This window comes from Perissodus microlepis, chromosome 7, assembly GCF_051167445.1.
Source record: "Perissodus microlepis isolate ML-2025 ecotype Zambia chromosome 7, ASM5116744v1, whole genome shotgun sequence".
NCBI lineage: Eukaryota > Metazoa > Chordata > Actinopteri > Cichliformes > Cichlidae > Perissodus > Perissodus microlepis.
In genome coordinates this window covers 20,482,895-20,494,943 of record NC_140467.1, presented here as the reverse complement: position 1 = coordinate 20,494,943, position 12,049 = coordinate 20,482,895, and the positions used below count along the sequence as shown (strand labels likewise).

The following is a 12,049-nucleotide window of genomic DNA, read 5'->3' as shown; positions in this document are numbered from 1 at the left end:
GGCTACAGCTAACACTGAAGCTAACCTGATAAGAAGTAGGAGGAGTAGGACCAGGAAGTGAAAAGACAGCGGCGGGTTTGCACGTCCTGAGCAGTGTCTGTTCTCCACTAGTCAGCCCAGTTTAGGTGTACACCCCCGTCCGGCCGAGGTAAACCGCAGTGAGAAACGGCGAAGGTAACGTTAGCTGCTAACCGAAGGAGACACGTCTGTGTGACAGAGAGCAGAGGGGAGCAGTTGACGTTACCTCCCCTTGTGTTTTCAAAGAGAGTGAAGATGGCGACCAGCTCGGAGCGCAGTCCTCCCCCATTCCCGGACTCCGAGGACCAAGATGTGCTGGACGCTGAAGAAGTCCGAGGCCGCGACAGTGATGAAGATGAGGACCTCTTCGGGAGTACGGTATGTACTGGTGGAGTCGACCTAGCTGTTAGCGGTCAGGTCTGGATAACTCGTTAACTTAATGCAGAGTTAGCTAGGAAAGCTAATGAGGCAAAAGTTTTAGGAGATGTTGGCCAACGTTAAGCAGTTGCACAGGGGAAAAAATAACAAACAATGTTGACATAAGATATTGTCATCTCCAAAACTCTTAGTATTTCCTAATGTTTCGAAGCATTTGTTGTAGAAACTTCTTACTACCTGCCTACGAGCTTTAGGAGTTCTGCAAACGCCCTCGCTGGTATTGATTTCACTCTGAAAGTTGCTCTTTGAAGTTCTCCCTCGCAGTGATTCAGTTAACCAAACCAGGTAACGCCGTACTTCCTGTTTTGGTGCATGGAATGTGTGAGTTCTTTTCATCTTCTAAAACTTTCTCGAGCTAACTTTTAAATCTGAAGGTGTCCTCAGCATTTTTTTTGACGTGCAGACTTTTCACGCCATGCGTAGGTGAGGTGAAATCTGCAGACAGTGAGGTCTGTGTGTGGTTTCTGTGAGAGCTGACACAGTAAGGGAGGTGATAGTGTTATTTCACGATGCTTATTAGTGGGTTAAGTCAGCTTCCCCATATTATTTACGTATTTCTCCCCCTAAAATAAGGATTGTACGCTGGCTCGGGCAGCCTCCTGTCATGTGAGCGTGGTGTGGTCACATGGTCAGAACCCGGATGTTTTCCTACAGTCAAAGTTCAGAGGATACATGAGAAAGTTGCTGTCTTCGATTTTTTTTCTCCCAACACTGAACTCGCTGCTGCACGGAAACCCTCAGTCAGCATTTTATGGATGTTTTAGGTGTCAGAGCTCATGCCTGAAATGATGTTTGGAAATGTATCAGCAGCCAGAGTGGCTTGACTTCCTATAAAAAGAAGTTTCGGGGATGTATTACTATTTTTTTAAGCATTTTTTGTCTAAAGAGTATAATTCACATTTTTCATTTTTAATAAGGGGCGACAGATATACAGATAAAATGGAAATATTTTTGGGACCACTAAATACAGTTATTAGTCATTGTACATTCATTTTCCACTAGTACTGAAAAAATGTAACACTGGCAGTTTCCCTGTATGTCACATAATAATAATAATAATAATAATAATAATAATAATAATAATAATAATAATAAATAGTAATGTGGAGTGGTAGGTTATCAGATAAATGCTAGCATTCTTGCTTGACAGGCTTATTTCTTAAACTGTATAGGTATGCAGATATTATAGACTGTATATAAAAGATGGAAACAGCCAATACCACATCATTCATTATTTATCAAAACTCTATTATAAAACCTTGAGCTGAGAATTTTCTTTCTTGGCAATAAACGTAGTTCATCGCGTTCCTAAATTGGATTTGATGAACCAGGTGTTCATCTGACTTTGAAATGAAAGAAACTACACAGTTATTTGCTAATGACACATCGATAGCAAATGGGCATGGCCTTTTTGACTCCATTGATGACCATTACTTACAAAAATATCCTGCATGTTTTATTCAGTATGACCTGAAACCATCAAGCCCATTAAGTCATCAGAAAAAGTTGTCTTTAATCCAGCCAAGGTCACAGAGTAACGGATCCAAGAGTTGTTTTCATCTTCTGAATCAGCAGCCTTTGAAGCAAGTCATTTAAGTTCGTTAAACAAAAACCTAAACACTGCAATCGTTGTTACATTAGACTGTTACATTAGTCTAACCCTAATGTAAAGGCTTATCTAATGAAATGGTTACTGAGGAGATTTGCTTTGTGTTCTTGGCGAAAACATATCTGTTAAATCTGTTTTTCAAGCATCATAAAATGTTCCCTGCAACTTAGCTTTTTACAGTGACAAGGTCCTTGTTTTTTTATTTTGAAAACATTGTTTCTGCTGTCAGTGACACACCCAGTAGCTGGGATGGACATTGGATGTTTAGATGTTACCCAATATCCAATTTGGCTACCTAGAGACGAGATTGTGTAATGTGAAGCTGTTGAGATCTAAGAAAAGAAAAAAGCCCCAAAGGTCTTTAAAATTTGAAACTTTGATCAACTTGTTGCATGAGTCTTGGGTTACTTTAAGAATTGTCTGTTGTCTACACACACGTGACATGACAGCAATTGACATTAAGCATCCCCTTTTTGGCCTTCAGAGCACATCACCAGTGACCGAAATGGACACCACACCGACCAGTGATGTTTCAATGAAGCCTCCCAGTGACATCATGAATGATCCTTTAATCGAGCCAATGAGCAGCCAAACAGGAAACAAGCCAGCGAGTGAACCCTCAGATGATTTTTTTGACCTGACAAACAATGTTAGCGTTGTAGCTGCACCTGCAACAAAATCCGATGATTTCGTTGACATATTGGGAAGCGAAACTGGAGCTCAGAGAGGGGAAGTAGTAAAGGCAGATGTTACTGTTGAAGCAACAATTGATAGAAGTGAAGTAACTGCTGGCGTTATAGATCCACTCAGTCAGCAAGAAGCAAAACAAACGTCCACCGCTCCAGTTATCGACCTCAGTGGTGACTCACAGCCTATTACTAGCAAAGTTGCCGACCCTTTGGTTGACCTCTTTAGCGATGCTCCACCAGCTGCTGAAGCCAAAAAACCCAGCAGCGCAAACGTTGATCTCTTTGACGACGAGGAAGGGAGTGATATTTTCGCAGAGCCGCTACAGACCAAGCCTGCCAAGCAGCTGCAAAAAAGCCTCTTCGGTGAACCTGACGAGGACGTGTTTGGCGAGCCGCTGGGTGCCATCTCAAAGAAACCTGTCCCTAAAGAGCAGAAGGAGAAATCTGTCACAACCAAAGTTACTGCTGGGGGACCGCTGCAAGACAGTAAGCCAGCTGATATCTTCAGTCAGGCAGCCGCCTCCACACCCAGCGTCACCAGCACCGTCAACTCCAAGACCAATGGAGTCCACTCTGAGGAGGACGGTGATATATTTGCTGGTGGGTCCGCCTTATTTTATTCTATTTTTTATTCTCATTCGGTTTATGTTACCAAAGTTTTAAGCCTAGAGTTGGTCTTTATACTAAAGTCATGATTCAAGACAGGTTCAGTGAAGTTCATATAGAGGTTTGTGCATAATCACATCTGTATAGAGGATAAAATGAGCTCTAGGCTGGAAAAATGTTGATGAACGCCTCCTAAAGTTGAAACAACAGCATGGAAAGTAATGTTTTCTTCATTGTAAATAACTGTTTTGCCAGCATTGAGTTTGAAACTTTGTACTGGGCTGTGCCGGTTATGGGAGAGTGGCTCAGATTACTTATAAAAAAAACCTTTTGAGTAGTAGCCCTCTTAAAAGTACAGCAATGTTTAACTAGAAGCAGCCATCGTGATTTTCTGTGCATCATGCTGTTACCACATGGCTGACACCAAAGCCAGGATGAGGACACCTCAATTAAGAACATGGGACCATCTGAATGCAAAGTACAGTTAAATCCACAGGTTTAACATAACCCTCGGTATATATTTGTGTCAGACACCTGAGATGGAAAACACAAGTTTCAGTCTGGTGTAAATAAGTGATTAAGAAACCAACACAGATGGTCCTGTTGAGGCATGACAGGAGCAGCTCCAGATCACCACACATGGAACAGAACTCAGAATCTCTGTAAATACTTAAAGGTAGACTTTGGTAGCTGTGGTAAAAGCAGCTCCACTGTACTAGGGAAATAATGGATATCTTACTGCACGTTTCCCCTCTAGCAGAGGCCACGGTGGAGCTCTCTCTCGACAGTCCGAGGAATGAGAGAAAAAAGGAGGCGACGGCCAAGCCATCTGCTCCCGCCCCCACCTCTCTGCCAGCAGCTGCCAGCCTCGCCAAGCCACAGCCTCCTGCCCTGGAAGAGGTGAGCTCAGATTTAAACCCAGACAAAGATTTTCGAGTGTGAGCCCATGAAATAGTTTCCAAGTATTTAATAAATATACACACCAGTTTATTCTATCCTTTATTTATTCAGCTAAACGTCTCTTTGAGATTTATATATTGAAACAAAACAGCCCATGGAAAGTCTGAGGACATACAGAGATGCACACTTATTTACAGGAAACAGGAAACAGTGGTGTATTCAGCTTCTGAAGCCAGTAATAAAATATAAAGCACAGTGGCAGAGAGTGTCTAACATCTTTAGGTGCTGGTCAGGTGCATTCATATAGACTCTAATCCAGTAAAGATTCAAATCAAACATTTCCTCATCTGGAGGAAGAAACTGGTTTTATTTTTTTTTTTTAAAAAACATACTTAAAGTTTCAATTTGGTTAGAAGCTGTTCATTTGATTTTTAAAATGACAGATTTGGGTCTATAGTTAATCTTGTTAAAACCTGTTGGTTTTTAACAAGGTTAAATGTTAACTCTCTGCCCAAACATCAGAATGAGAAAACTGGGGCAGCACCAGGTTCTTTCCAACTGCGGTTTAACCTGTTTAACATCCCACCACAACAAAATGCGGTGGGAGAAGCTGACTGTTCAGCCATGGTTTTCATGTCATGTTTCACTTTCATGCTCAAAATTTGTTTCAGTTGGAAGAGGAGGAAGAGGAAGAAGAGGAAGACAAATTTGACATCTTTGTCTCTGTCAAAGATCCAGAAAAAATAGGTGAGGCTTTTATTTTTTTTTATTGCTTAATGTAGCTTGCCTGATGTTTAAAGATCAGTTCACTGAGTAATCTTTGTATGTATTTATACAGTCAGGGACATTTAATGATGTATGTATTGTTTTTTTCAGGGGATGGTATGAATGCCTACATGGCCTACAAAGTATCCACACAGGTAAAAATGTGTCATTATTCATCATTTCACTTGAGGTTGGTTAAAGTTGACCAAAGATGAAATATTGATGAGTGCCTTGTTGGAGACACACCCGTGCTCTGCTCTTAGAGGGAAAACAAAGGTTGCGACACACGTTTAGTGGAGTATTGGAGCAAACACGAGCCTGCTGGGTACATAAATTCCATTAATGTCTGTTTCAGACCACACTGCCCATGTTTCGCAACAAGACATTCACAGTGAGGCGACGCTTCAGCGACTTCCTCGGACTTTATGAGAAGCTCTCAGAAAAACATGGACCAAATGGATTCATTGTGCCTCCACCACCAGAGAAGAGCCTCCTGGGTAGGCTGACGCACTCATCGCATCTCACGCTTTCCTTAGAATTATAATGTAAAATCTGCTCTCAATCATAAGTGGTGATGATCGTTATCTTGCGCAGGGATGACAAAGGTGAAAGTGGGGAAGGAAGATTCATCGTCTACAGACTTTGTTGAGAGAAGAAGAGGTGCTCTGGAAAGGTAAAAGAGAAAGAATGGCATGAGGTGCCAGTTAGCGCGGCTAACGCAGAGTCCCAACCCTTGTACAGGAAGCATGACGTGACAAGAATATAATTAATGCAAAAGCATCACCACCACTTCCCCGTTGATGCTCTCGTGCTATTCTCATGTTGCAATTTCCAGACTACTCGTGAAAATCAAGCGTGTCCCTGTTGTCTGATTGAACAGGTATCTGCAGAGGGTGGTAAATCACCCGTCACTGCTCCAAGACCCCGATGTCAGAGAGTTCCTGGAGAGAGAGGAAGTAAGAGGATTTTGTTTGGTTTCAGCTCGAGTTACTGCACTGAAGAGGTGTAATGCAGTTTTGTTTCACTTCTCTGTTTTTGTAGTGGATGAATGGTGTATTTGTAGTTAGAAACATTACACCCTTCATCACACTAGTGTGCTTTACCTAAGCATTAGTAGTTGGGTGTGCAGACAATGGAGGAAGATGAAGTTGCAGTAAAATATTGAAAATGTTCATATCGCAGTTTGCAGTTTTAGAATCATCACAGCTAACACAACTAATGCATCTGCAGTTGCCTCGAGCAGTGAGCACTCAGGCTCTGAGCGGCGCCGGCTTCTTAAAGATGATCAATAAAGCGACGGACGCTGTCAGCAAGATGACCATCAAGATGAACGAGTCAGACGTGGTAAGTTCAGCTGTAAACGCGCGCTCATGTTCTTCACTGCATTTTTCAGTCTTTATACTAAAGCAGAGACTTTTGGTGGAACTTTCGGGCATAAACAGAGCTGCAGTTTCATGGTTTGATTTTTGACAGTTATGGGATTTATCTTTGGTAATGATGCTTGTAGTGCCGTAGAGCTCACAGCCCTTGCAGCTAGTGTTGGAGTCGTACTAATGGTGCGTTGTGCTGCAGTGGTTCGAGGAGAAGCTGCAGGAGGTGGAATCTGCAGACCAGCAGTTCAGGAAGCTCCACGCGCTGGTCGAATCCCTGGTGGTTCACAGGAAAGGTCCGTTGTCTTTTTTCCCATCTGTAAAGTGACTCATCAGTTATCATTCGGATGTGTTTGTACAGTTTTTGGCCACTTGGGGGCACCAGAGTGAAATGTGTTCAGATGTTAAACATTGTTAATTATAACACTTTTTAATTACTATTCCTCCTCTAATAAAAGCTTTTATAAAGCTTTGAATGATGCCACCTAAAATAAAATGTGTGAATGCACCTTTTAGCCCATAATTGCTGCTTTCATTTCTTGTATATGTTCTCGCATTCATGTTTGTGTGAAGAACACTTGTCTTTGCATTGAAATCTAGAGCTGTCACTGAACACAGCGAGCTTCGCCAAAAGTGCGGCCATGCTGGGCAGCGCAGAGGACAACACCGCCCTGTCCCGCGCCCTCTCCCAGCTGGCCGAGGTGGAGGACAAGATGGAGCAGCTACACCAGGAACAAGCTGCAAGCGACACCTTCACCTTTGCTGAAATGATTGCAGATTACATCCGCCTGCTGGGTGCTGTGAGGGTACGGAGAGAATTTGTTTAGCTAGTTTCTGTAGATCACAGCTGTTTAAGTTTTGTTTTGCTTTTTTTAAGTGAAAGGAAGTGAAATTCCAATATTATTAAATATTAAAAAGCACGTACATGAAGGTAAAAAGATGTGAGTTTTGTGACCTGCAGGGGTCCTTTGATCACCGTATGAAGGCGTGGCAGCGCTGGCAGGATGCTCAGTCCATGCTGCAGAAGAAGAGGGAGACTGAGGCCAAACTCCTGTGGGCCAACAAGCCCGATAAGCTGCAGCTGGCCAAGGAGGAGATCGCTGAGGTACGACATGGGCCAAAAACAACAAAGTAAAAATAGCTCGGATGTGGCTGAAACTCTCGTTTGATGAGGCCTCTTCAAGTTTGGGAACAACGTTGTAGTAACTTTAATTTTTCTGATCCTTGGTTCATTCTTAGCTTGATGTTAATCACTCCATAGCTTTTGCTGCACAATCTCTGTATGTGAAGCACTGTATTTGGTTTAAGAGTCCTCTGTGATTTTTATCTTTGGAAACAGTGGGAGGCCAAAGTGACGCAGTACGAGCGAGACTTTGAAAGAGTTTCTGCAACTGTTCGCAAGGAAGTCATTCGCTTTGAGGTACCAGTGTTCATCCTTATTGGTATCCACATCAGTAACTGCTCAGACAGCTGAACGGGCTGAGAGTGATAAATCCTTCTGAAAAATCTCTCCTAACAGAGAGAAAAGACCAAGAATTGCAAAAGACAGGTTATCAAGTATTTGGAGTGTCTGCTTCAATCTCAGCAACAGGTGAGTGAGTCAGCATTTTCATATTCATAAACCTGTAAGTACTGCACTGGATTTAGGTCAGTTTTTAACTGTTGAGCATCACAGATAATCTATAGAAGTTGACAATTTCAAAAGTAAATCATACACGAGGTAATAAGTAAGGTAAGACGACAGGAACAAGGTTTTACATACTTTTTTTATATAAAAGTTAAATAAAGCAGTTAAAGAATATTCGAGTTTCTGTGTGGACCAAAACTCCCAAATTCAAAATAAGTAAACGACTCGGTAAATCTGCAAACATTTTTATTTTGTATTTAACTTTTGCACTTTTCACTCTGGTTCCCTAAATGTTTTTTTCTTTACTATTCTTTATGCATGTGCTTCATGCTTTTTCATTATTCCAGTGAGGCTCTGGTTACTATGTAAAGTAGTTTGTTAGAAAACTGAGGCTAATCCAGCTTAGACTCCAGTATGACTAATAGACAAGTTCATGAAAACTTTTATCAAATAAAAGTCTGAGCAAAATATTAACAAATAACCAAATATTTACATTCACTTCAATGGTTAATGAATATTAGAAATTAATTAAACATGAATGTTAATGTAACACATCATTATCAAATTCATTTTTTAAAAGATATTCGTGATTTGTGATACACTGAAATACATATTATGTAAATGTATTTGTGTGCTTACTTTGGATTTTAGGAGTTTTGATTATTTATATGAAAGAGCCCAAAGTAGCAACTTTAAATTGTTTCTTTGGTTCATAAAAGTGACAAAGTCATTTACTGGACCCAGCTGATGATGATTGAAACGAGCCCACTCTAGTTTCAGTCATCTTGCAAAGGTACTGTTTATAAGGTTGGGAAACCTGCAGTCAGCTGAGACTGAAGAAGTCACTTGGATGAGTGATGAAACATTTCTCCCACTGAAAACGCTGCGTCCAGATGAACAGAATCAGCCTATTGGGATTTCCATCCTGGATGATTGAGCATGCATCAAGTCATTTACTAGACAGTTTTTTAGATATAATAGGCTACATTTTCTTTGTGATGTTTTACTTTTCAAAATTCTCAATTAATTTGGCGTCTAAAGACTCCTGTTTTTTCTTTGTTTTTGTTGTTGGTTTTTCCTCTCTCTCCAGCTGATAAAGTACTGGGAGGCGTTCTTACCAGAAGCAAAAGCAATCGCCTAATCCTCAACCACCAGCCCTCTGGACTACAACAGGCTGCCTTTTTCTCATACACTTTACCTCTTTTGCCTTTTAACCAAGGAAAATGTGTGTATTGTAAAGGGAGATACAATCAATTCTGTTTTTGTTTTTTTAAATCACCTTTAACACATAGCTCTGTATTCTATTGTATTAATAATTGTATATTTTCATTTAACCTTCCACAAATATTTTCTTAATAGATGAAAATAGATTGCATAAACAAAGATACGGACAAATGAAAAGAGGGGAAAAAAAGAAGTGTGGATGAACGATTCCATTAATTTCCACAGGAGAATCATTCGTTCTCAGGATTTCCTCCCTTGTGTTGATCAGGAGCTCTTTCACATCAGCTGTGGTTCACTGTTTACAGCCTGGCTGCTCTCTCATCACATATTTCTGGGGACCCAGATGAAGAAAGTGGCTAAATTCTCACTGTGTTTCTTATTGGTGACTGAAAGGGATTAAAAAGCAGATACAAATTTGATTTATGAACGCTTCCAGCAGGTGGATAAATTAAGTACCATCGATGTTTTTCTTTCTTTCTTTCTAATTTGAAGTACTATGATGCTGAGGGGAAATGGGTGCAGGGTGATGCGCGGCATTAGATTAGCAGTTGTGGTCAAGGGCTTTGTCGCGTGCTGAGGTTGTGGGGTTAACGATTTCAAATTTCTTTCAGTAAGTGTGCAAACTTTATGTCGGTGCCTTTATAAAAGCGAGAATGGTGTTTTGGCTTAAGACACCAGTTTAGGAGGAAGTCGTAGAGGGAGCTGTGGGCTTGCCATCGTTTGTCATCTCAGTGCTGATGTTTAAGAACTGCGGTTGCGCCCCATTTACTACCAATTTCTAAAATGGTTTTAATGTTTTCAGTCTGCCTTGCATATGAACCTGCAGAGACATGAACTGGATAATCTAGTCCCTAAACATCTAGTTGTCTAGTTGCGTCATGTTGGACACTTTAAGGCAAGCAAACGCAGTTTAGAGGAAATAAATGCTGATTGTGTGGGATTAACCAACTCAAGCAAGTCTAAGCAAGCAGTTTCATGCTGTGTCAGATGACACCCAGAAGCTTTCTGGATGGTAGGATTCAACTTTGAGGTGGTGTAAATAGAGCTGTAACTCACAGCAGTCTTACTTGTGGATTAATCCCAAGGTGTAGTCCTGTTTTCGTCTGACAGTCCAAACTAGCCCTTTGTTATTCACTTCTAGTAGCACCGGAGGGCAATAGTTCTTGGTTGCGTATGCATGTTCTCAAACACAGTGCAAAGTCCTCTCTATCCCATAATGTGTACTGTTGGCTCCCTTTGTTATGAAAAAACAGAAGGAAAAAAAGTCCAGTGATTGGACATGTGAGAGTGGTATGTCTGCTAACGAGTGCAGCACTGTGGGCACAAATTAAAGGGTGACTACTGCTGAGTCCCACATCACTACTGTTCACTCATTTATTACTTCTGATGAACATCCAGCAGTTTACTGGATATTTTCACTCTAATTTTATGAATTTTTACAAAATAATGGACACGTTCAGGGCACTTATTCTAAATTTGGCCACACAAATAAAACTGTGTACAGTTGGTGAAGCGCACTAAGGGGAGTCATTTTTGACCACAGACTGTATAGAAAAGATGGATGTAACCTTGTGAGCTTAAAAATGTGCTGTTGAAAGTGTTTTAATCTGCCATTCTTTCCACTGGCCAGCAGGGGGCACCACTTTTGGTTGTAAAAAGTAATTAGATTGCACAGAAGTGTATAAGAAAATGCACTCAATCATTTTTTACATTGGCAAATGCTTCACAATTGGTTTATTATCTTATTTACGAAAGCTTTTTGGTAATTTTGGTAAATTTTGACTCTACGGTTTGATTGTTCTGTCTAAGTCAGATTTACCCTTCATTTGTGCCATCTGAGTGAAAGCTTGCAAAATGCAGAAGTTTAGGCTTCACATGGACGTCCATTTTTTTTTTTTTTTATCCAGTTTGTTTATGCAGCCTTTGTCAGTGTTTTATGGCATTCATCACTTTTGATCAAAAAAATCCAAGATGAAGTTTTCTTTGAAGCAGTGAATGTAAACACCCGTTTGTTCACATAAAGTAGCCACACAGTTCCTTTAATTTCAAAGGACATACACCAGACAAAACCCAGAGGAGGTACCACCAGATGTTTGACTTTTTCACTTGCTGATTGGCGTAAAGACACAAAATGCTGTCCGCGATTTATCAGAAAGGAGGCAACGAGATGTCCTGCAAGAGCCGAACTGGACTACTCGGAGCTGGATGGACGACTCGGAGCTGGATGGACGACACTGATTGGCAAACAAAAGATTAATGGCTTCAGTACGCACGCTGACGGTGGAGTGTATTCTTTCTTAGTCTCTTCGTGTATTTTTAACAAACCTGCGTCACAGCTTTACATGGCAGGACTGCCATCCCTTTTGATTACAGCTTTAATGTCACATTTGCACTCATGTAAAAACTGAAGGTGTGCAGCGACTGCGCTTCACTGTATCATTCGTCGTCATTACGGCTTTCTTTTAACTTGCAGACATTTCTTTGCCGGTTAGATAAATAACTATTTTTGCTTTTATTTTTACATCATTGAATAAAAACAAGGTTGTTGGTGTGTGGTTAAAGGTGCAGAGCAATGTCAGCAATATGCACTGTGTCATAGAAACTTAATTCAAATCAATAAAAGTTGCACTGTTTACACTTGGAAATTTCATAAAGAATAACGACTCAAGTGTGTAATTTCTTTTCTCCCGACGTGCCGATTTACTGTGACGTCATTTTGTGAGTCTTTAGCAAGTTTTAAATGAGATTTGTTTTACTGATTTCATGCATGCAGTTTTAATGCCTCGGTGATTAATATTAATTT

The 12,049-nt window shown here is 40.8% G+C and overlaps 1 protein-coding gene across 2 annotated transcripts; it reads left to right on the top strand.

Moving 5' to 3' along the window:
* Window positions 1-273: 273 nt before the first annotated feature.
* Window positions 274-11,995, top strand: snx1a (sorting nexin 1a). Of its 2 annotated transcripts, none has more exons than XM_084934053.1 (15): window positions 274-396; window positions 2,550-3,354; window positions 4,121-4,260; window positions 4,932-5,007; window positions 5,137-5,180; window positions 5,381-5,522; window positions 5,620-5,698; window positions 5,906-5,981; window positions 6,256-6,369; window positions 6,598-6,691; window positions 6,996-7,201; window positions 7,357-7,500; window positions 7,735-7,815; window positions 7,915-7,986; window positions 9,113-11,995. In XM_084934053.1, the coding sequence occupies exons 1-15, from the start codon at window positions 274-276 to the stop codon at window positions 9,161-9,163; spliced, it is 2,247 nt and encodes a 748-aa protein (XP_084790179.1). In that variant the 3' UTR covers window positions 9,164-11,995. The 2 variants fall into 2 exon arrangements, with proteins under 2 accessions (XP_084790179.1, XP_084790178.1); XM_084934052.1 differs by having other exon boundaries at window positions 4,118-4,260.
* Window positions 11,996-12,049: the final 54 nt, after the last annotated feature.

Bases quoted from the DNA above. Each gene is read 5' to 3' on its own strand.
- snx1a (XM_084934052.1), top strand. From the start codon at position 274: ATGGCGACCAGCTCGGAGCGCAGTCCTCCCCCATTCCCGGACTCCGAG. The intron at 6,692-6,995 runs GTCCGTTGTCTT...ATTGAAATCTAG, and splicing joins CCTGGTGGTTCACAGGAAAG to AGCTGTCACTGAACACAGCG. The intron at 7,501-7,734 runs GTACGACATGGG...CTTTGGAAACAG, and splicing joins CCAAGGAGGAGATCGCTGAG to TGGGAGGCCAAAGTGACGCA.